Genomic DNA, 22,800 nt, shown 5'->3' on the forward strand with positions numbered 1-22,800 from the left:
TGATGTAGGCCTCTGTCGTGGCGTTGTCCGACATTACTCTGACCGCTTTGTTTCGAAGTCTGTGAGTGAACCGCAGGCAGGCTAGTCTGACCACCCGCGCTTCTAAGCGGTTGATGTTCCATCCCGCCTCTTCTGCATTCCACTGCCCTTGGGCGGTTAGCTCCTCGCAGTGTGCTCCCCATCCTTGTAGACTGGTATCTGTGGTGAGTAGGGTCCAGGTTGGGGAGGATAGTCTTGATCCCCGGTTCATGTGGCTGGCCTGCAGCCACCACGGTAGCTGGGTCCGAACTCTGCCCGGAGTGATAGACGTACGGTGTAGTTCTGGGACCATGAGCTCCACCGTGATAGAAGTGAGCGCTGTAGGGGCCTCATGTGGGCTTGTGCCCATGGCACAACTTCCAGTGTGGATGCCATCAGCCCGAGAACTTGCAGGTAATCCCATGCTGTGGGACGAGGATCGTTCAGCAAGGTTTGCAGCCAGTTCCACAATTTTGATCTCCTTGTGGGGGTCAGGCTGACCTTGTCCTCCTTGGTGTCGAATCGGACTCCTAGTTATTCCAGTGACTGTGAGGGCTGTAGGGAGCTTTTGTTTGTGTTGACTACCCATCCTAGGCTTTCCAGTAGAGTTATGACTCTGTTGGTTGCTTGGCGGCTTTCCTCTGGTGACTTTGCCCTGATCAGCCAGTCGTCCAGGTAAGCATGAACAAGGATTCCTTCCTTCCTCAGTGTTGCCGCCACCACTACTATTACCTTGGTGAACGTCCGGGGTGCTGTGGCTAACCCGAAGGGTAGTGCCCGGAACTGGTAGTGATGGTCCAGGATTTTGAAGCATAGGTAGCGCTGGTGTTCCTGATGAATTGGGATGTGTAGGTAGGCCTCCGAAAGATCCAGGGATGTGAGAAACTCTCCCGGTTGTATCGCCCTTATGACAGATTGTAGGGTTTCCATGCGGAAGCAGGGAATCCTCAGGTGGCGGTTGACCGATTTGAGGTCCAGGATGGGCCTGAATGTTCCCTCTTTCTTGGGGACGATAAAATAAATGGAATAATGCCCAGTATTTATTTCTTGTGGAGGCACTGGGGTTATGGCCTCGAGGGCCAGTAGTCTGGACAGCGTAGCTTCCACTGCCGCCTTCTTGAAGAGGTTGTGGCAGGGGGCCTCCACGAACTTGTCCGGAGGGGTTCGTACAAAATCCAGTTAGTACCCTTCCCGAATGATGGCTAGGACCCACTTGTCCGAAGTTATCTCGACCCATCTGCAGTAGAATAGGGCTAGTCTGCCCCCTATGGCTTCTTCTCTTGGACGGGTCGGCTGAATCTCATTGTGGGGTGTGGCTGGGGCCCGTACCCGAGCTGGCTCCCCTCTTGTTGTGCTTGTTCCAAAAGGACTGGTTCTGCCCGTAGGGCGGGGTGCTTGATAGTTGCTCCAGTAAGGATTGAAGCGCTGTGAACTTCTGCCCCTGGAGGACCTGGGGAAGGGTCACTGGTTTTTCTTCGTCTTATCCTCCAGCAGGCGCGGCAATGGGGACTCACCCCATTTGTCAGCCAGTTTCTCTAGTTCGCTGCTGAATAGGATGGATCCTTAGAAGGGCATCCTTTTGAGGCGCGTTTTGGAAGATGCGTCTGCCGACCAGCTTCGGAACCAGAGTTGCCTCCTGGCAGCCACCGCAGATGACACTCCTCTAGCCGCTGTGCGCACTAGGTCGGAGGCAGTGTCCGCGAGGAATGATACTGCTGGTTCCATGTCTTCTCCCGGGGTGTTGTTCCTGGTTTGTGATAAGCAGGCACGTGTCACCACGGTGCAGCAGGCCGCAATTTGTAGAGACATAGAGGCTAAGTCAAAATGACTGTGAGGATGGATTCCAGATGCCGGTCATGTGCATCCTTGAGCGCTGCTCCTCCCTCCACTGGGATGGTGGTGTGCTTAGAGACCGCACAGACCATGACATCAACTCTTGGGCATGCAAGAAGACCTTTGGTTGCCGGGTCCAGTGGGTACAGGGCTGCCAAGGCTCGTCCCCCTTTGAATGTGGACTCTGCAGCATTCCATTCCAGGTCAATCAGCTGTTGTGCTGCTTGTAACAGAGGGAAGTGGCGAGAAGTCTGGCGAAGACTCTCCAGCAGGGGGTTCGGTTTAGGTTCCCCCGAAGTACTTGGGCCCGGGATAGCGAGCTCCGTCAGACATTGGTTGACCAGGTCCGGGAGCTCGTCCTTTGTGAAGAAGCGTCTCATGGTTCGGTGAGGCTCTGTCCCCGGGGGGAGCTCCCCCTCTTTCCAGGGGTTCAACTTCCTCCTCAGAGATGTCAGTGTCCCCATAGGTGGGGCTTCTGGGTAGTGGAAGCCTGTGCCTAGGTCTTGAAGGGCCTGGGGCCTGAGGGTCCTCCGGTGGTGCATGTGGCTGGTCAGCCACAGGTTCAGTTTGCATCTGAACAAAGGCGTGAATCCCCTTGAAGAACTCCACCCACGAGATCGACGCTGGGTCCAAGCTGAGGGGCGCTGGTTCCTTGGGGGTCCCTGTCTGTGGGGAGGTCCCCCTGGGATCTGCTAGGTCCGGGGTACCCCCTGAGGAGCTAGAACTCGGCCCTGGGTGGGACTGGCCCTGAACTGGATCTCCCAGGGCCTCCTCACACTGCGTGTACAGGGCGTCTGCCTCCTTGCTTTGTGCGGCTCTGATATGGCATGCTGGGAGGAGGCCTTGAGCCTTTATCCCTGTTTCTGGTGGTGCCATGGCTGTCGGCGTGTAAATTCTTATGTGCTCCAGTGCGCTTAAGATGAGCGTGTAAGTTGTGTGTGCAGCTGTGCGTCCAGCCATAGATATGCACCTAGCTCTGTGCGTGCAACTTATGCGCGCAAGGTTTTATGTGCGCGTAAGTCTATGCGCACAAGTGCTTTGTGCACCTAGCTCGGAATTGTGCGCTCGGGCCGAATGGCGAACGGCGCGGCGAATAGGGCCAAGATGGCGATGGCGAGCACGTGGGCAATATGGCGACCCCCTCAGAGGGTCTCCACGTGGGTAGACCCTTGGAAATAGCCGGGGCCTGGCCCTGCAAGGGCGGATCAACCCAGTGGCACTGGTCCCGGCCGGTGACCTGTGCTCTTCCTCGATCCTCGGAGACCGGATTCAAGCAGAAGATTTCTACCTTACCTTGTCTTCGGCGCTTCCCAGTTTCGTCCCGGGCGGTCTCCGGCTGCGGGGGGAGAGGGCAAATACCTTCACCGCCGCGCTCGAGGGTGCACCCGCTGCCTCTCAGCCGCGCCTGAGGATCGGGGGCTAGGTCCTCGCCGCGATTCGGCCGCCGGACCGAGGCTTACCTCCGAGGGACCACGGAAATCACCTCGGGAATCTCAATTGGGGGAGGGACCCGAGAGTATCACCGCAGGAGAGCGGGGCTCGTCTTCAGGTAGGTTTTCTTCTTTAAATTTTGGGTTTTCTTCTTTAAATTTGGCTCTAACGCTGTGAGAGCGTGCAGATAGTCCCTAACTGCTATGGAGACGGAAAATACTGAAGAGCTGCACTTCCTGCAGGAGTATATGTACTAGGGGCTGACATCAGATTGAAATCTGATCAGTCTCCAACTGCTAGCAGGAGTACACTATACCCATTGGTCCTGAGTCCATCTGCTACACGTTAGGAAAGAGGTATATAACTAGTTTACAGCACACCATGTTCATCACAGACAGCAAGAGGTTGCAGAATATATTTTTTGTTCACATGCAATAGGACATGGTATAGTCCTGGGGGAATTCTGCACTACTGTGGAATGCAGAAGTTGCACAGAATTCCCCCTTCCTACAAATTTCCTCCTTCACCTTGCAGAATCCAGGCCACACCACAGCTCTGAGCATGGCATGGGTCAGGCTCACAGGAGGCAGTGCAGCTGTGCAAGCTTGCCTGAAGACCATGCTTGGGACATCTCTGGGCAGTGAAGGTGATATATGAGAGAGAGAACACTTTGCAAGGGAGAACATGATTTTACATATCTCTACCACTGTAAGAGGGGCATTTTCAACTCAGGGCGGGGGGCGGTGTTACATTGGTCTGCCTAGGGTGCTACAGACCCTTGCTAGTGAGAAAAATGTAAATACTGGCTTGTACTGAAATGCAGAATAATTAGCAAAAAAAAACCCCTATTATTTTGACAAATAGATGGGCAGAATTTTGCAGAATTTAGAAAGTGTGCGCCCAGAATTTTCAATTTTTTTGGAGCAGAGTTCCCCCAAGTGTAATGGTAGTATTACTAGGCAATGATAGGACAATGTTTGTAAACATTTTGCTCTGTGCCCTCTCTAGGACACTAGCAGAAACACAACAAGGAAAAACCAATGCTTTTAGATGACTGAACTCAAATTGTCCTTTTCTTACAAGATCAAAGGTTGCTTTTTGCCTTGGGAGTAGTGGCAGCCTCTGGATGAGCAACAAAGTGACGAGTCAGTACTGTCACACAAAGCAGATAAACAATGGCCTTTTCAGCTTTGTTTCTATTTTCTTTAAGTGAAATAGCCATGACCAACGAGGACAGCATGTAAATTGCAAGCCTGGTACGGGTGTCATGAGACAACCATTTTGCTAGGATACTCAACAGTATTTTACCAGAATGTGTGGTTACTAATTTTCTTATTAATTACTATTTCAATGTTTCAGTCATGCATAATCATTTCAAATATTAAAGATAGCTTCTATTTATTGTGAGTAATTTCACTGCCTATCCAGCTACATCAGAGTTTACCACTCAATTTATTTTTATGAAATGTATATGCAAAAAAGTTAAACAATATGGAAACACAAATCAATCTATTCAAAATACCTGAGAAATGAAAAGTTTTATATGCAAGAGGTGTAATAACTACAGTATATTAACTGGAAATAATTCATGATGTTATGTGTTAAAAGCTCAATCTATGCGATTAGTATTACTGGCTGAAATAACCCAGTTATTGTATTAGTAAAAATGTAGTGTTAGCAACCTGTGGTTTGTAATCTTCGGTTACCTTGGTACCCAGGTGACTTGTCAGTCTTCGAGGAACAGAGTAGGTGCTACTTGAGCTCATACCACTGGTTGACTCATGGTCTGTTCGAGCTGAACTCTGGAATAAAATGTAAAAAAAATCAGCTAAAAATAAATGTTGAATTAGGCATTGGAAGAATAGCGGATTACCTCATTTTCAGAGTTTAATTCTTGAATTCTACCCATTACAAAGTTATATAGTGTTCCTCTAATTATGAAATTGGGGGATTTCTGTGGCTTGTCTCCTGCATGACACAGTAGTCTCACATCTGCTGGGATACTCTTGTTTGTAGGTCATAGCTGTTGGCCAAACTCTGTTCACAGCTCAACAGTCTTGCAGCTATATGAACAGTCTCATGGAACCAAATTAGCAAACAGTTGCATGAACATACCCTAGCCCAGGATCAAGGCCATGAGAAAACAACATTTCATATCAGTACGTGCAGAACACTATGACCTGGTAGCAGGGAAGGAATCATGTGGGCGGGATTCTCAAGAACTAAGCCAGTAATGTGTCAGAGACTATAAAGGCATAAATGCAGAGCACACAAGCATTCCAAAGCAGGTAATAGGTGTAGGTTTCATAATTGTGCAGGCACCAATCAAAAATTACCACTTTATTATTACACATATAGCCAATTAAAAAGACTGAAAACATCTAGTGTAAAACTGGGTATAAAACTGTATGACAACAAAGAAGCAGTGTGTGAGGGAAGAGAGACTGATGGATTGATAAATGCCCTAAAAGCAAATCATCGCAAGCTGTTTATGGTATCCAAAATCAAGGGGCCACAAGCAGAACTTCTGGTGGCAGTGAGAAAGATTTCACAGGTATTGCTTTCAGCTCCGTGGAAGCTTAGTTTGTAAGACAGATAATGTGGAAATAAAAGGGCAATAAACAAAAAAAAACAAAAAACAAGATGATACCTTTGGGGAGCTAGTCAAGAAATGAATTAGGATAATCCAATAAAAAGGCACCACCTGTTTTTTTTATTGCCCATTTTTTCCATGCAATGGCACTACTTTAAACACAGATAATATAAGTATATGGTACTTTAAGACATGGAAAACAACAAGGGCAGGAAACCGTAGTGAGAAACTATGTTGCAGAACAAAACCTACCAAATGGCCAGGGAGTTTACTCTTAATAACTACCATACCTTCCTTTACCTATTTATTTATTTATTTATTTACAGAATGTATATGTTGACGATCCAAGGCACTTGGTGTCTTACAGTAAAAAATACATAATAAAATACAATTTAAAAAAAACAGACAATTCACACAAAACGTAGAGAAACTAAAAAAACACAGTAGTAAAATTTAACAAGTCATTGCCTGTAAATTAATACCTAAATGCTCGAGTAAGAAAATAGGATTTTAACAGTTTCTTGAAAGTTTTAGAACGTTCAAGTAGACAACACCACAGGCAGAGAGCTGCACAAGGTTGGACCAGTGACTGAAAAAGACCGCTCGTGTGTATCCACAAGACGGATATGAAATGGAGAGGGAGATGTCCTCCCTTTGCGAGGACTGTAATAATCTTGGAGAATCATAAACATGCAGCATTTGCTTAATCTGGGGAGAGAGTCGATTTTCAGTAGCTTGAGAGTCTACATTGAGGTCATGTTGTATGTATCCTCTCAGAATCGGGAGCCAATGAACACTCTTCAGTATGGGGAACCATGTTCTCGCTTCCTTTGTCCTGAAATTACATGAGCAACAGAGTTCTGCAGTACCTCTAATACTTGTAAACCAGCTGCAGGTGTATCTAGCAGCAGAGGGTTGCAATAGTCAAGGGTCAAGGTTTGGATAAGTTCTTGGGGGAGAAGTCCACTAACGGTTATTAATCAAGTTTACTTAGGGAATAGCCACTGCTTAATTGCATCAGTAGCATGGTAGAATCGGGAGCCAATGAACACTCTTCAATATGGGGAACCTTGGTGTTTGGGTAATTGCCAGGTTCTTGTGGCCTGGTTCGGCTTCTGTTGGAAACAGGATGCTGGGCTTGATGGACCCTTGGTCTGACCCAGCATGGCAATTTCTTATGTTCTTATGTCAGGAATAGCAAGGCCTGCACAATTGAACAGAAGTCATATTTAGTTAACAGTGATTTCAATGGTCTAATCCAGTGGTTCTCAACCTTTTTCCCATCATGACACACGACAGACCACGTTCACATGTGTGACACACTGCTCATTACAAATCACAGTGGAAATAAAAAATAAAGGCCCAGTATTATTTTTATTGTTAAGAATGACACAAGGGAAAGATACATATACCTTCTGAACAGAAATTGCATAAATAGTAAACATCCCTCACCAAAACAGCACCAATTTCCAGTACTCAAATAGTAAACACCTTACTTAAGAAAAGGCAACACTGAAAATATTACACCAGGCCTTAAGACACCAATACATCTATTAGGAAAACGGAACAAGCCAGGCTACTATAGAGCCCTACACAGAAACTACATGCCAGCAGAGACCCTCACCTGAATCACATGTGCTGACCCTCACCTAACAAAGAATAAAGAGACCAAAACGCATAACTAGAAGCATGCAGACAAAAACTGAATTGGAAACTGCAACAAGCCAGAGTCTCTGTATGCAGTGCAATAAAGGAAAAAGAGAAACATCACCAGTCCTTATAAAACAAATCAAAAAATATAAAATCAATAGCAGCAAAACCATACTAACAAAAAGAACAGATTATTTCAAAACAGCTGCTGAATGGAATATCCAATAATTAAAAACTCTTATCAAAAATTTCTAGATACCAATAAAATATTTCAAAATAGCAGATACAAAGGCCCAGTAATGAAAAATAATAAGGATACAAAAAATGTTTTGCTCTGCATTCCTGGGAACATTTGATATCCAGGTGCTCTGAGATTGTTTTGAATTAGCAAGAGGAGGGATAGTTTGCTTGCAACTTTCTCTCCTCTCTCTCTCACACACTGGCTCTCAATCACTCACATATACACATGCTTTTTCTCTCTCTCACTTATATAGGCTCTTTATTACACATTTACACACATGCTGTCTGTCTTTTCACACTTACACATACAATCTTTCAATCGCACACATACATGCTGTCTTTTTCTCTCACATACAGACTCTCATTCACATGCTTACCAACATGCTCTCTCTTTCTCTCATTTACACACAGGCTCTCAATTACATACTCACATGCTCCCTCACCTAAACCAGCTCTCAATCACACACAGACACACATGGGCTCTCTCTTACTTATACACACAGGCTCTTAATCATACATACACATGATCTCTCTCACACACAAAGGATCCTCTTTCACACAAACAGGTTTTCAATCACAAACTTACACATACAGGTTCTCAGTCATACACTTCCATTCATGCTCGCTCTCACACACAGGTTCTCAAACACACACATACTCTCTTTCACGTATACAGGCCTCAATCATTCACATACATGCTGTCTCACTCACACACACACACAAACAGCACCTCAAACACATATATTTGCTCATTCACTCACCTCTCCCCCCCCCCAAGTAGCAGCAGCAGCAGCCCCCTCCACTTCCAAACCTAAAGGCAGCAGCAACCTCTGTCACTTTCAGCCCTCGCGGAGAAGGAGTCCATTTAGCCGCAGGGGTTGACATTGTTCTTCGTTTTTCTCCGAGCCACGCTGCTTATTCCTCAGACTGCGCATCTCTTCTCTTCTTCGGGCCGACGCTGCCTGCACTAGCAGGTTCTCTTCTTCCCGTGCACGCACCTGCTGCTCACCACTTCCTTTTCTGGGCCGTGGGGGGAGCGCAGGAAGAAGAGAGCATGCCAATGCCGCTGATTCCAGCTGTCCTGCTGCGTTCTGCCCGGGCTATCAGCATTTCAAGCCTGGGCGGAGGACCTATTTTGCTCGGGTAGGGGGAGCAGCTGGGTCAGCGTGGGACCGGAAATTGTGGCGACACCTGCGTGTGCTGTCGTGACACATCGGTTGAAAACCACTGGTCTAATCAGTCGAAGTTTGAAATAACCTGCATGTACAATTGCTCAAATCTGAGTAGACATTCATAGACTGGAATCTAGGATTCCTCCTAGGCTCTTAACCTGGCATACAATGGAAACAGCAAACAAAATAAATGAGAGTCTGTATGCATTTACCAAAGCAATACAATCAAAATATAACTATAATATACAATACTTTATTGATACAAAACCACTGTGTACAAAACACATCACATTCATTCCACATTCACAACTTAAAAACATCCATCACCACAACAAAAATAAACTGTATTGTACACATCATACCGTCAATAATTAGAACAGTTGGAACATACTGAGTTGTACATCATGCCATCACTATTAGAACAATTGGAACAATTAGAACAATTGGAACCTACTACTACTACTGGTTGTGACATTAAGGTTAAATATCAAACTTTACAATGTTACAACTTTTACATCAATAATGGAAAATGAAGATATTCTTTCATATCTATTATAATAAGGACCAAAAAATAGCACATGCCAGATATATCGATGAAAAAACCTATACAAAGCACATCGAACATATAGATGAATGTCACCTTTTTCTTATCAGAACTATAACAGTTACCCCACTCTTCATGTTGTCCCATTCTTCACATATATATAGATTGACCTCATGCAACCTTGTGTGTAATGCTAGAGATACTAAAAAAAACCGCGATGAAATTCACAAACCACAATTTCACCACTTCATAGTCTCCTAACAAGAAAAACCCTGCATATCCACAGTTGCTGATGATCCGATGTGCATCCTCCAACGTGCTAGATGTGGTCCACCATATTTCACTCACAATACCCACAGGAGATTAGATTAATTCCATAGATAATTAAATTCCTTCCTCATGTACTGGATACTGTAAACACCCTTCCCAATGGATACTATAGACGAATTCCCTTCCCAACTGAATTTTTAAAAACAAACACTACAAAAACAAGAAAAAAAGAAAGGACAAAAAGAACAGGACAGGACAATGAACTGACCTGGCGACCATCTCATTACCAATTATTTCAGCAACAAAGACCAAATGCCCACGAATAAATTGCCGCTCCATCCAAAAATCTTCTAAAACACAGACCACCAAGGATTACTCCATTTATCATTATGACAAACACAACCCAACTCTTAAACTTAAAATGTTTATACCATGAAAAACTTACCCTCAAGTTTACAGGCAGCAGGTTCCCGTTCTTCAAAACTTTTAGCCTTCTATGATTGAAAAAGAGTCTCCAAATTCGTATTCTATCTAGACAATCTCTTTCCTCAGAAATCTACGTACATGGCGGGGTTTGCAGCTGCGGGTGACGTGATACAACGTCACAGATGTCTGTTTTCAACCAAGCAACTACACCAACCTCTTTACCAATCAAAAAGCAACATGGAAACGGCCAAGCTATTGACTGTGTGTACATTGGACCGCACAACGAACACACAAGTCATCACTGCCAAAAATTAAAAATCTACACACTCCTCACAAAAACCACTCTACCACCAATCACACACCTACTGCACAATAGCCATCCACATACCATCACAAACATCCACAAAACACTCACACCAAAATCTCCAAACACAAATCCATGCCAAAGCAATGCACTGGATCAATGCATAAACCCGACCTAATAACACATACTCAATAAACCCCTCTACAACAGCCACACCACTGAATCTCTTACAACCCACCTTCATTACCAGGGCACCTAACACATCTAATTTCTCCAAACACTCAAATGATGTATCAAATATTACAACAATCATCCCCATCCACTCTAATCCATACTCCATCAACCACCACCATACCACAACTGAAAACCACTCACCAAAACTTGGCTCCCAAATACCTATACATGATCTAAGTCCACTACTCCACACCTCCTACAGCACAATGTCCCTTTGATGTTACATAACGCCAACCATTCAACATCCCCATTTAGTCCCAAAGGTACTAGTGTCTGCCATTCAAAAATATACCGCTGCTCCCACTGCCTTAATAGCCAGGAAATATCACCTCTTATTTCATTTTGACACTGTTTAACAACAAAAAACTTGATATCTTCTATGGCATGCTGAGCCTTAAGCCAGTGGGACATTCTCCTTAACTGTATAACTGCAACTCTTATGCCTGATAATACGTTGTCTCACTGTACTCATGGTTTGACCAATGTATATCAATGACCATGGGCATACGATGGCATACACAGCCCACAGAGCGGAGAATGAAAAAGATCCTGGTAAAACATAAGGATGCTTCAATCTCATATGCATAAATTGTTGTATGGACAATATGTTAGGACAAACTGAACATTGCCCACAACAATGTTGGCCTGTCTGTACAGGGCGATCAAACTGCATGAACTGGTTCCTCACCAATCTACTCCTTAAGTTCTTCCTTCTTTTAACCGCAAAAATTGGACTACCATTAAAACCTAGCAATGCATTCAATACAGGCCAATGTCACTGTATTATATGTTTCACATGTGTCGTCCTAGATGAAAATGGCAGGGAACAGATAACCCTAGAAATAGGTTATCATATTTAATCAAAACATTGCCATGGTTAGCATAAGACCCCGCTTAAAAGCTCTCCTAACATTACCATACGAGTACCCTCTGTCTATAAATCTTTGGGTTAACTCTTGCGAGCACTGCCTGTATGTGGTGGAAGATGAAACTAATCGCCTATATCTTAAGAATTGTCCGAATGGAATATTTTCTTTGAGTTTCCGTGGATGGAAACTTTGAAAATGTAAAAGGGTGTTTCTATCAGTAGCTTTCCTGTGGAGATATGTATCAATCCACTGATCCACTTTTTGCACCACCAGATCCAGAAGGGTGATCTGAGATCTGTGTGTCTGAAAAGAAAATTCCAAATGTTGGTCACATTGATTAATATAACTCATGCATTCCAACAATGTCTCCAAATCATCCATCCACAGAAAAAAACAAATCAATATAACACCTCCAAAAACTTAGTAAATGAAAAAACCGCGAAGGATAAATGAATTGAGCCTCAAAATGAGACACACAAAGCCTGGCTACCGAAGGATCCAATGGAGAACCCATAGGGATACCTCAAATTTGATTACAGCAAGCTGACCCAAAAACAAAATAACTGTTTGATAACCAATTAAACTAATTGCATAAACACCGCACGTCTATTAATTGGTACCTCCAAGCTACAAAAAGCCTCGTGAATAATAGAGGCCGCTTGCTCTTGCGGAATACTAGTATATAGGGATGTTATGTCAACAGTAACTAACACACCCAAAGGAGGAACGTTCTTCACTGAATTCAAAGTTACAATAAAATCTGTAGAACCCCTGACATAAGATGGAGACTTAACCACTAAGGGTTGAAGTATGCGGTCAATGAATACAATCGGTTCAAACACCAAACCAACCCCCGATACAATGGATTGACCCGGAGGGGCAGTGAGAGATTTATGAATCTTGGCTACTGTATAAAAATAAAGTACTGAAGGATGTGTCTGATATAAATATCTAAATTCTTTACAAGAAATAATGTGGGCCTCCAAGGCCTGATCTAGAATACCTTTAATGGTTTGCTGAATTTCAACAGTGGGGTCATGATCTAACACAACATATGTGTGTGATTCATTCAATTGTGCCAATGCTTCCTGAACATACTGAGAACTGTCCAAGACAACCACAGCCCCACTCTGGTCAGTTGGATGAATCGCTATGGAGGAATCCTCCCTTAACTGTTTGATGGCCCTAAACTCGTCACTAGACAAATTGAATTTAACCTTCTCTTGAGACTCCTCCAAACACTGTAAATCCTGTAAAACTAAGGTTTTAAAAGCCACAATTAATGGATTGGGGGGAGGGGGAGATCAGGTGGCACCCAAGAAGATTTATGTAACTTCATACCACTCTCATCCGGTGCCATGTGAGACCCAAAAAAATCTTTCAGTTTGATACATCTAAAATATTTCTGTAATTCAACCCTCAAACTGAACGGATCATACTTTTCAGTGGGAATAAATGATAATCCTTTATTCAAGACTGACAATATAGGCTCAGACAAAGTTTTAGATGACAAATTAAACCCAGCTTGATTAGCAGTGGCTGACCCACTATCACCACTGGCTAATGGCATTTGTACCTGTTGTGATATCTCACTCTGAAAAAACCTCTGTTCCTGATCTCCATGTGCCTGTCTATTTTGAGATCTCAAAAACAGAACCTTATTCTCCACCATTTCATTGGACTGGGGATGTGACATTTCCTCATTCGTTACATTAAAGTTCACTTTCTTAGATGACACCACCCCTCCCATCCAGTGGCTTGTCCTCATCAGAGGAGTCCCTAGATGAGGAAAAATCCCCTCTATTTTTGGTCAAACCTCTTTTACCTTTCTGCATCCACGGGTACACAAATCCCTGAGTATAGTCTCTCTCACCTCTGTAAAATTTACTTAACTTGATTTTTTAAATATCTCCTTTAAACATATCCAGCTGTTTCTGGAATTCAGGCACCTGAGCATCAAACACCTCTTTCGGGAATGACTGTTGGATAACCTCAGTTTCCTTTGATACACAATACTTTATTGATACAAAACCACTGTGTACAAAACACATCATATTCATTCCACATTCACACTTTAAAAACATCCATCACCACATGAAAAATAAACAATTATATTGTACATTATACCATCACTGATTAGAATTGAAACCTAAGACATGTAAAGAGATAGATACCACTACTACTGGTTATTACCAAAATTTACAATATTACAACTTTTACATCAATAAAGGAAAATGAAGACTCTTTTTCAATCATAGAAGGCTAAAGGTTTTGAAGAACGGGAACCTGTCACCCGTAAACTTGAAGGTAAGTTTTTCATGGTATAAACATTTTATGTATAAGAGTTGGGTTGTGTATGTCAAAGATAAATGGGGTAATCCTTGGTGGTCTATGTTTGTAGGAGATTTTTGGATGGAGTGGCAATTTATCCATGGGCTTTGGTCTTTGCTGCTGAAATATTGGTGATGAGATGGTCGCCAGGTCAGTTCACTGTCCTATCCTTTTTTTTGTTTTGTCTTTTGTTCTTGTTTTTTTTGTAGTTTTTGTTTTTAAAAATTTAGTTGGGAAGGGAATTCATTGTGGTGATGGAATTTTTTAAGGTGTGAATGTGGAATGAATGTGATGTGTTTTGTACACAGTGGTTTTGTATCAATAAAGTATTGTGTATTATAGTTGTATTTAGATTGTATTGCTTTGGTAAATGCATACAGATTCTAATTTATTTTATTTGTGATTTATGTCGTGTTTGGGAGTCACATGTAATTTCACCCATATTAAGTATACAATGGTAATAGTATACTTCTCGAAAACAAATGAGGAGGGCACCCTCAGTCTATCAGAGAGCTGCAAAATCACAACTTCCGTCTTCTTGATGTTAAGTGTTAAGTTATGCGCCAACCAGCAACTGATGAGAAACAGATGGTGACTGCTTCAAACATTTCATCCCAGAAGACAAAACAGGCAAAAAGAACTGTATAATCAATATCCCTCACAGAGTCCAGTCAAAAGTTTGCACAAAGGGGCAATATAGATGTTAAACAAAGTTAAAGTAGTAAATATATAAGTACCAAAGGGAGATAGTGGGAAAACGTAATCATTAAACTGGTATCATTGCCATTGACTAATGACACTAATGCTAGCTGTACCGCTTCAGACTAGTATACTAACAAGAATATCATCATTTACTAGTGATTGTCCAATAAATGCAGAATTTTCCAATTTTTGAAATGCACATAAAATTTTGAGTAACTTTAAAGTTAGTTAAAGTTATATCAATCTTCTACAGGCAAAAACAAACATGCTTTACTCTAAAACATACCACTTAATACTGTTTTAACATAGCACTTAGCTTAAAGCGTAGCATATTTGCACTGGCTGGAAATGCTGATCCGGGCCATTCAGATGGAACAAAAGGTTTCCCCGACACTGACAACGTTTAGGCATAAACCGCCTTCCTCAGGGGCTGTGTAAGTCCCTTTGGCCTGTATCCAAGTGGCCTGTCTTACTACTGTTTTACATCTAATTTGCCTATTTTATTCATTTAGGTCTGCTTTCCACTTTTTGAAAGACACCTTTCTGCTTTAACTGCTTCTTTCACACCTCACCATTAAACCCTGCTGGCAGTTGTTTGGTCTTCCTTCAACTTTTTTTTTTAATGAATGTAATGCATTTTATCTAGACTTCCAAGATGGTATTTTTAAACAATGTCCGAATCTCATGCAAAATTTTAGCCTTTGTAACTACTACTTTTACTTTTATTCTAATTAGTTTTCTCATTCTATCATACTCTCCCTTTTTAAAGTTATATGCTACTACAATAGTTTTACTTAATCGCCTCAAATGTGTCTAATTTGATTTTATTATGATTGCTATGGCTAAGTGGCCCCACCACAGTAAACGCTTGCACCAGGTCACGCGTTCCATCGAGGATTAAATCTAAAGTAGCTCCCTCTCTCACTGGTTCTAGGACCAACTGCTCAATAAAGCAGTTACTTACGGCATCAAGAAACTACACCTCTCTAACATGTTTGATGAGACACTGACCCAATCAATACTAGTGTATTTGAAATCTCCCATTAATATTGTGCTGCCAAATATATTTGCCTTTCTAATTTCTGTGTTTCTTCACCTTGGCCAGGAGGATGGTAGAATATATCCACTTTATACTCTTACCGGTCACTATCCATAAGGATTCCACAGTACATTTTGTTTCCTGCAGGACTTTTATTCTGCTTTACTCTATGCCATCCTTTTACATATATTGCTACCTATCCATCAATTCGATCTGCCCTGTTACATCAATATAATTTATACCTTGGTATTGCAGTTTACACTGGTTATCCTCCTCCCGCCATGTCTCTGAAATGCCTATTATAGCATTATACAAGTTTATAAAAATAACATTCTAACTCTCCAGTCTTATTATTCAGACTTCTGGCTTTTGCATGCACATTTTTTTTTTTGTAAATACAATTTTTATTGAGTGGCTCTTATAAGAACAATAAACACAATACTGTCAATACAACAAAATAACAGGAAACAGCTTACAAAGATCAGCAATCGTCATGGCACCATTTAGAAGCATCCAATTAATATTTTCTGATGTGCCCTTATCTATAGGTGAGTATCACACTTGGGATATCCCCTAGGAAATCCATGTCAAATAGTTTCGGGTGATGTTGTACTCTTATACACCTCCCCAAAATCCATCGATCCTATGATAGTTAAGGGCCACCCTCGAGATAACAGCCACAATACATAAAACCACCAACTCCCCCCTTTACCCCTCCCACTTCTGTCCCCCACCCCCTTTTGTTACTCCTCCCCCCCCCCTCCCCCAGGTCTCGGCAATAAAAACACAAGAATTCAACAGGGTATGTGGGAATCAAAGCATAACGCAAGATATTGAGGGCCCATTTCTTGCCCAAAGTATACGGTCAAAATTCAACTTTCAGGCATTTAATATCAAATTACGAGCATGATGTGGTAAGTCCTGCAGGTATATCTCCCAAGTATCCAAGAATGAACGACGGTGTACAGGAGACAGTTTAGAAGTGAGACAATCCATGTGCATCAATCGATGGAAATGGTTGCGCCAAGTCCAATAGGAAGGCGCCTCTGCTCCATCCAATTAAGTAGGATTACCTTTTTCCCCACCAACCAGGCCTTTTTAACTAACTTACGCCAACCCACTTTGCGAATGAGAGAATGAGGAATACAATCAAATAAAATCAACTGCGGAGTGAGTGTAAATTGCACATTCAGTAAATGCTGCAAATAGTTAACAATTTTTCTCCAGAACAATTGTATAAGAGTACAAGCCCAAAATGCATGTGACAAAGTACCTACAGCAAGGTGGCATCGGGGGCAAGTGGAATCTGGAATGAGACGTGCTCGCCAAGCCACCTGTAATGCCCAGCATAGGGAAGATCCAATCCTGTTATGGGATACTGCCAAGGCTGTACTTAGGGGGGACATCATTTCATATCTTGCCCACAGGAAAAAAGTATTGAATAACAGACTGTTGTTGACCAAACCACTGCAAAGGGCTAAGCAAGCATTAATACGATCTCACACAGCGGCTACTAAGAGAGATTACATGGCTATCCAATCTGCACTGAACTCTCTTTTACATCAAAGGGCCAAACAGTCTTATTTACTATCAACATAGGCTTTACCGACATGGTAACAAATCAGGGAAGCTCCTGGCTACTCTGGTAAAGTCTAGTAGGCCTCTACCTTATTTTAAAAATGTATTTATTTTAAAATAGTTCTATTCCGCCCTTCTTATATTCAGGGCGGATTACAAAAGTACATTTATAATATTTCACAATATAAAATAAATGTCTGATTATAGTTAAAATATGAACACAAAATATAAAATCAAGTAATCTGTAAAATATGAACACAAAATATAAAATCAAATAATCTCTAAAACAAAAGGTCAAAATAAGACAGATTAGTCACTGAAAGCTATCTTAAGGTGGATTTTCAGGTATTTTTTAAAATAATTTGGGTTCGTTACAAATTCTTATTTCCAAAGGGAGGGTATTCCAAAATATTGGACCTGCTGCTGAGAGAGCTCTTTCTCGTGTTTCATCGAGGTGAATCAATTTTGGTGACGGGATTTCAAGGAGATACTTGGTTGCTGAGCGAAGTGATCTTGTCGGGGAGTAGAATTTCATAATTGTGTTTGCCCATTCTTTGTTAAAGAATGAACAACTAATCCCAGTTTATACTGAATACGGAATGATATGGGTAACCAATGCAATTGTTTTAGAATGGGGGTGATATGTTCACGACTTGAAGTATTTAATAGTCTGGCAGCTGTATTTTGAATGATTTGTAATGGGCATATAATGTATTTGGGGATACCAATTAGAATCATTTCTGGATAAAAGACCCCTAATTGCAGTACTATTGGTTAGACTGTGAATATGAAGGAAAGCTGTGAAAATGAAGACCAAAGAGCATTTGAAGGAAATTAAAGATAAAGTTATAGACATGCACAAGATAGGAAAAGGCTACTAAATAATATCCAAGTGCTTGAATATCAAAGTGAGCACTGTTGGATCAACTGTGAGGAAATGGAAGCTGCATCATACCACCCAGCCACTGCCTAGACAAGACTGTCCCTCAAAACTCAGTGTCAGAGCAAGTAGGAGACTTGTGAGGGAAGTCACAGAGAGGCTAACAATTACTTTGAAGGTGCTACAGAGTTCAGTGGCTGAGACTGGCATGGAGGCGCACCAGTCAACCATATCAAGAGCTCTGCTTACATCAGGCCTGCATGGGAGGGTGACTAGAAAGAAGCCATTACTGAAAAAAGATCATATCAGAGCATGTCTGGAGTTTTCCCGAAAGAATCAGAGTGACCCAGCTAAAATGTGGGATAATGTTTTGTGGTCAGATAAAACAAAAATGGAGCTTTTTGGCCAAAATGCAAAATGATGTGTTTGGCGCAAAGCTAATACTGCCTATTCCTCAGCAAATACCATCCCAACAGTAAAGTATGGGGGTAGCAGCATCATGTTGTGCGAATGCTTTTCTTCAGCGGGGACCAGGCATCTTGTTAAAATTGAAGGACAGATGGATGGTTCAACATACAGGGAGATACTGCAAGACAACCAGCTTCAGTTTGCTAAAAAAACAAATTTGGGAGAGAACTCATCTTTCAGCAGTACAATCATCCCAACACAAGGCCAAAGCAACACATGAGTGGTTGAACAAAAAGGTGAATGTTCTACAATGGCCAAGTCAAAGTCCAGATCTCAATCCAATTGAGAATCTGTGGCAGTATTTGAAAATTGCGATCCATAAGCACCATCCAACCAACCTGGAGCAAATCTGCCAAGAAGAATGGGCAAAGATCTCTCCCAAACAGTGTGCAAAGGTGGCAGAAACTTATCCCAACAGATAAAGCTGTTATTGCAGCAAAATGTGGTTCTACCAAGCACTAGTCTGAAGGGGCTGAATACTTATGCAAGCAGTATTTTTCAGTTTTTTATTTTATTTTACAAAAAATGCACAAAAATAATGAATTTTGACTTTGAACATTAACTTTAAGAGCATACTGATTTGCAATAAACATACTGTCTGGAACAATCTATGTAAATGTCATTTGTAATCCACACAAATCTGCTAACTTTTTAGGGAGTCTAATACTTTTGCAATCCACTCTATATCCTTGAAAATACCAGCATCACAAGTTTCTTTGTTTAATCAGACTGCATTTCTGAAACTGCAAATTTCTGATTCTGAACCTTCATTTTACTCTTCACACATTTCTGAAGATTGAAAGTCTGCATGGACTGTAACCAACTTTTCTATTTTCTCAAATATCAGTTTATTTCTCTATTTATGTGGATAACTTGGTTATAAATCCCAATCCCCTCAGCTGGTAACCTAGGAGTCATCTTAGACTCCTTGCTCTCCCTCTCTACACATCCAAAACTCTGCTTAAACGTGCTGTATTTTCTCTATACCAAGGCCAAAATTCATCCCTTCCTTTCTGACACGCTACCAGAACCCTTATCCGCTCTCTCTTTATCTCCTGCTTAGACTATTGCAACTAGTTCCTCATGGGCCACATCTGGCCCTTGGAATACAGTTTTGAGGACTCCTGATGTACAGGCTAACGAGGAGAGAGAGGAATAGCTAAATAAATGTATGCAAAAATGTAGGCACCCCGGGGTAAAATTTTATGTGTCAATAAATGTCTAAGTAAACAGAAGCTGACACAATCTCTATATGGTACAAAGTTAAACATCAAAAAACACAAAAGGAATCGCCACCCACATTCACTAATCACACCGTTTATGTCAAGATTAAATCATTTAAAGTAGTAAATTGATAGAAACAGGACTGCATCAGCAAGCCTTTGTCAACGTTCACAATAAACTTATTGAGACGTCCGGTCTTCTCGATCATTTGCAGCCTGTTTTTTCGGAAAGTTTTTAAAGCCCACAGTAACTGCTTCTCATCGGGGCAATGCAGAATTCAAAAGCCAAAATATTCAAGAGCCCACGGCGAATAACTCTCATAGGGGCAAAGCTGAATTCAAAGAACAATGTCTCTAGCAACGAATTTTCAATGCGCTGAAGTTGAGGTATTATTATGGGATGACATAGCACATTCAAATCGCAGACACTTGATCAGATCACATTCATTCAAACAACATCGTACCGATGCCTTCTTATAAACAGGTGCCTGGGATGCCAACTCAACAGCGGCCGTGTTTCGCAGCCTGCCGGCTGCTTCTTCAGGAGTCTAATTTCTATTAGAAGTAGGACCGAAGTCTCAAGTCATCCTCTCCAACAAAACGCCGAGCTAGAGCTAGAGCTAGAGCTCGGCGTTTTGTTGGAGAGGATGACTTGAGACTTCGGTCCTACTTCTAATAGAAATTAGACTCCTGAAGAAGCAGCCGGCAGGCTGCGAAACACGGCCGCTGTTGAGTTGGCATCCCAGGCACCTGTTTATAAGAAGGCATCGGTACGATGTTGTTTGAATGAATGTGATCTGATCAAGTGTCTGCGATTTGAATGTGCTATGTCATCCCATAATAATACCTCAACTTCAGCGCATTGAAAATTCGTTGCTAGAGACATTGTTCTTTGAATTCAGCTTTGCCCCTATGAGAGTTATTCGCCGTGGGCTCTTGAATATTTTGGCTTTTGAATTCTGCATTGCCCCGATGAGAAGCAGTTACTGTGGGCTTTAAAAACTTTCCGAAAAAACAGGCTGCAAATGATCGAGAAGACCGGACGTCTCAATAAGTTTATTGTGAACGTTGACAAAGGCTTGCTGATGCAGTCCTGTTTCTATCAATTTACTACTTTAAATGATTTAATCTTGACATAAACGGTGTGATTAGTGAATGTGGGTGGCGATTCCTTTTGTGTTTTTTGCTGTTAAGTTTCGACAGGGTCGCGATTTTTTGCTCTTTGTTTGGTTACAAAGTTAAACATGACATCTTTCTGCAATTTTAATGAAAAATTACTTTTTTTTTTTTTACTGGTTATAACAGATGGAAAATGATAAAAAAGTGAATATGGTATATACAAAAGTCAGGACAACTTTTCAATCAGTACTTTTTAAGATGTCCTTTGGCAAAAATAACAGCTTCCAAATGTTTCCTGAAGTCAGATGTGTCTTTCTAGTCTATCTTTTGGAATTTTTCCCCCAGTCTTCTAGCTCAGAAATATTCTTTGATCTCCTTACAGGCACACACCACAGATTTTCAATATTATTCAAGTGTGGGGGACTGTGAAAGCCATTCCAAAACCTTCATCTTTCCTGTAAGTACTTCATGGTTGATTTTGAGATATGTTTTGTATTGTTGTTTTGCTGAAATATCCAACCTCTTTTCAGCCTCAGTTTCTTCACTAACAATCAGGCCGAAACAGTACGTGCGCTCCTGGGCACGTGATTCAGGAGGGTGGCCTATGCAAATTAGGGCCCGCGGACAGGAGCGGCAGTTGTCAGCGGGTTTGACAGCTGACGCTCAATTTTGCTGGCGGTTATCAAACCCGCTGACAGCCACGGGTTCGGTCCGTCTTCCGGCCCATAGGCCAATTTTTAATTTTTTTTTTTAATTTTTTTTTTTTTTTTACTTTTGGGGCCTCTGACTTAATATCGCTATGATATTAAGTCGGAGGGTGTACAGAAAAGCAGTTTTTTCTGTACACCCGGCGCGGGCAGGCGTTAATTTCTGAAAGTAAAATGTGCGGCTTGGCTGCACATTTTACTTTCTGTATCGCGCGGGAATAACTGACGCATTTTTTATGCGCTATTACCCCTTACTGTATAAGGGGTAAAGCTAGCGCGTTGAAAACGCGCGTCCAAACCTGGGCAAACAGTGCGCTCCACCGGAGCGCACGTACTGTATCGGCCTGTGTGTGAGATAGTTTCTAGGATATTTTCCAAAAGGTTTCAAGGTTTTATTTTGAATACTTTAGATGACATTTGTGATGAGGTAATAGAAAAGGTTTCTTCTGACAACTCTCGCATACAAAACACTATTGTGCAAACAATGCTGTACTGTGGACAACTAATCCAGTGTCAGATACACTTTTCAACATGTTGGTTTGCAGTGATCTTTGGGGGGGGGGGGGGGGTTGTTTTTGGCAGTTCTATCAGAGATTTTTCTTGGTCTTCCAGATTTTGCCTCGTCTTCAATAGTTCCATGTAACTTCCATTTCTTAACAATGTTTATGATAATTGAAACTGCTAGCTGGAAGCATTTGTAGGTTGTTTTTATAACCTTCCTATGCTTTGTAAGAGTGAATTATCTTCTTTTTCAAATGCTCAGACAGCTACTTTGAGAAGCCCAAGCTTGCTGAAAGTAGTCCAAGAACAACAATCACAACCTGAGATGTTAGAAGGGTCAGAGTACTTGAGACAATGGAAGGTGAAGTGACTTGTCCAAGATCACAAGGAGTGTCAGTGGGATTTGAACCCTGGCTTCCCTGGTTCGAGTCTGCTGCTCTAATCACTAGGCTTCTCCTCCATTACAAGTTACATTGGAGAGAGCATTAGATGGATTTATTTAAGACTAGCGGTACCCGGCCACGCATTGCAGTGACAGAGTCATGTTCTTTACCCTCCTTCCCCCTTCCCCTTGCTCATTTACCTCAGTCACTCATCCTCCTCCCCCTTGGTCACTCACCCCCCCCTTCCCTCCCCTGTCCCCACTCCAACTCTCTCCCCTCATACTC

The 22,800-nt window shown here is 42.1% G+C and overlaps 1 protein-coding gene across 1 annotated transcript in view; it reads right to left on the reverse strand.

The window, feature by feature from the left end:
- Positions 1-22,800, reverse strand: part of LOC115073295 (adenomatous polyposis coli protein-like) — a 459,579-nt gene that overhangs the window by 57,312 nt on the left and 379,467 nt on the right. The window contains 1 exon segment of the mRNA XM_029571606.1: positions 4,989-5,084. Coding sequence (XP_029427466.1) covers positions 4,989-5,084 — 96 coding nt within the window.

This window comes from Rhinatrema bivittatum, chromosome 1 (genome assembly GCF_901001135.1).
Source record: "Rhinatrema bivittatum chromosome 1, aRhiBiv1.1, whole genome shotgun sequence".
NCBI lineage: Eukaryota > Metazoa > Chordata > Amphibia > Gymnophiona > Rhinatrematidae > Rhinatrema > Rhinatrema bivittatum.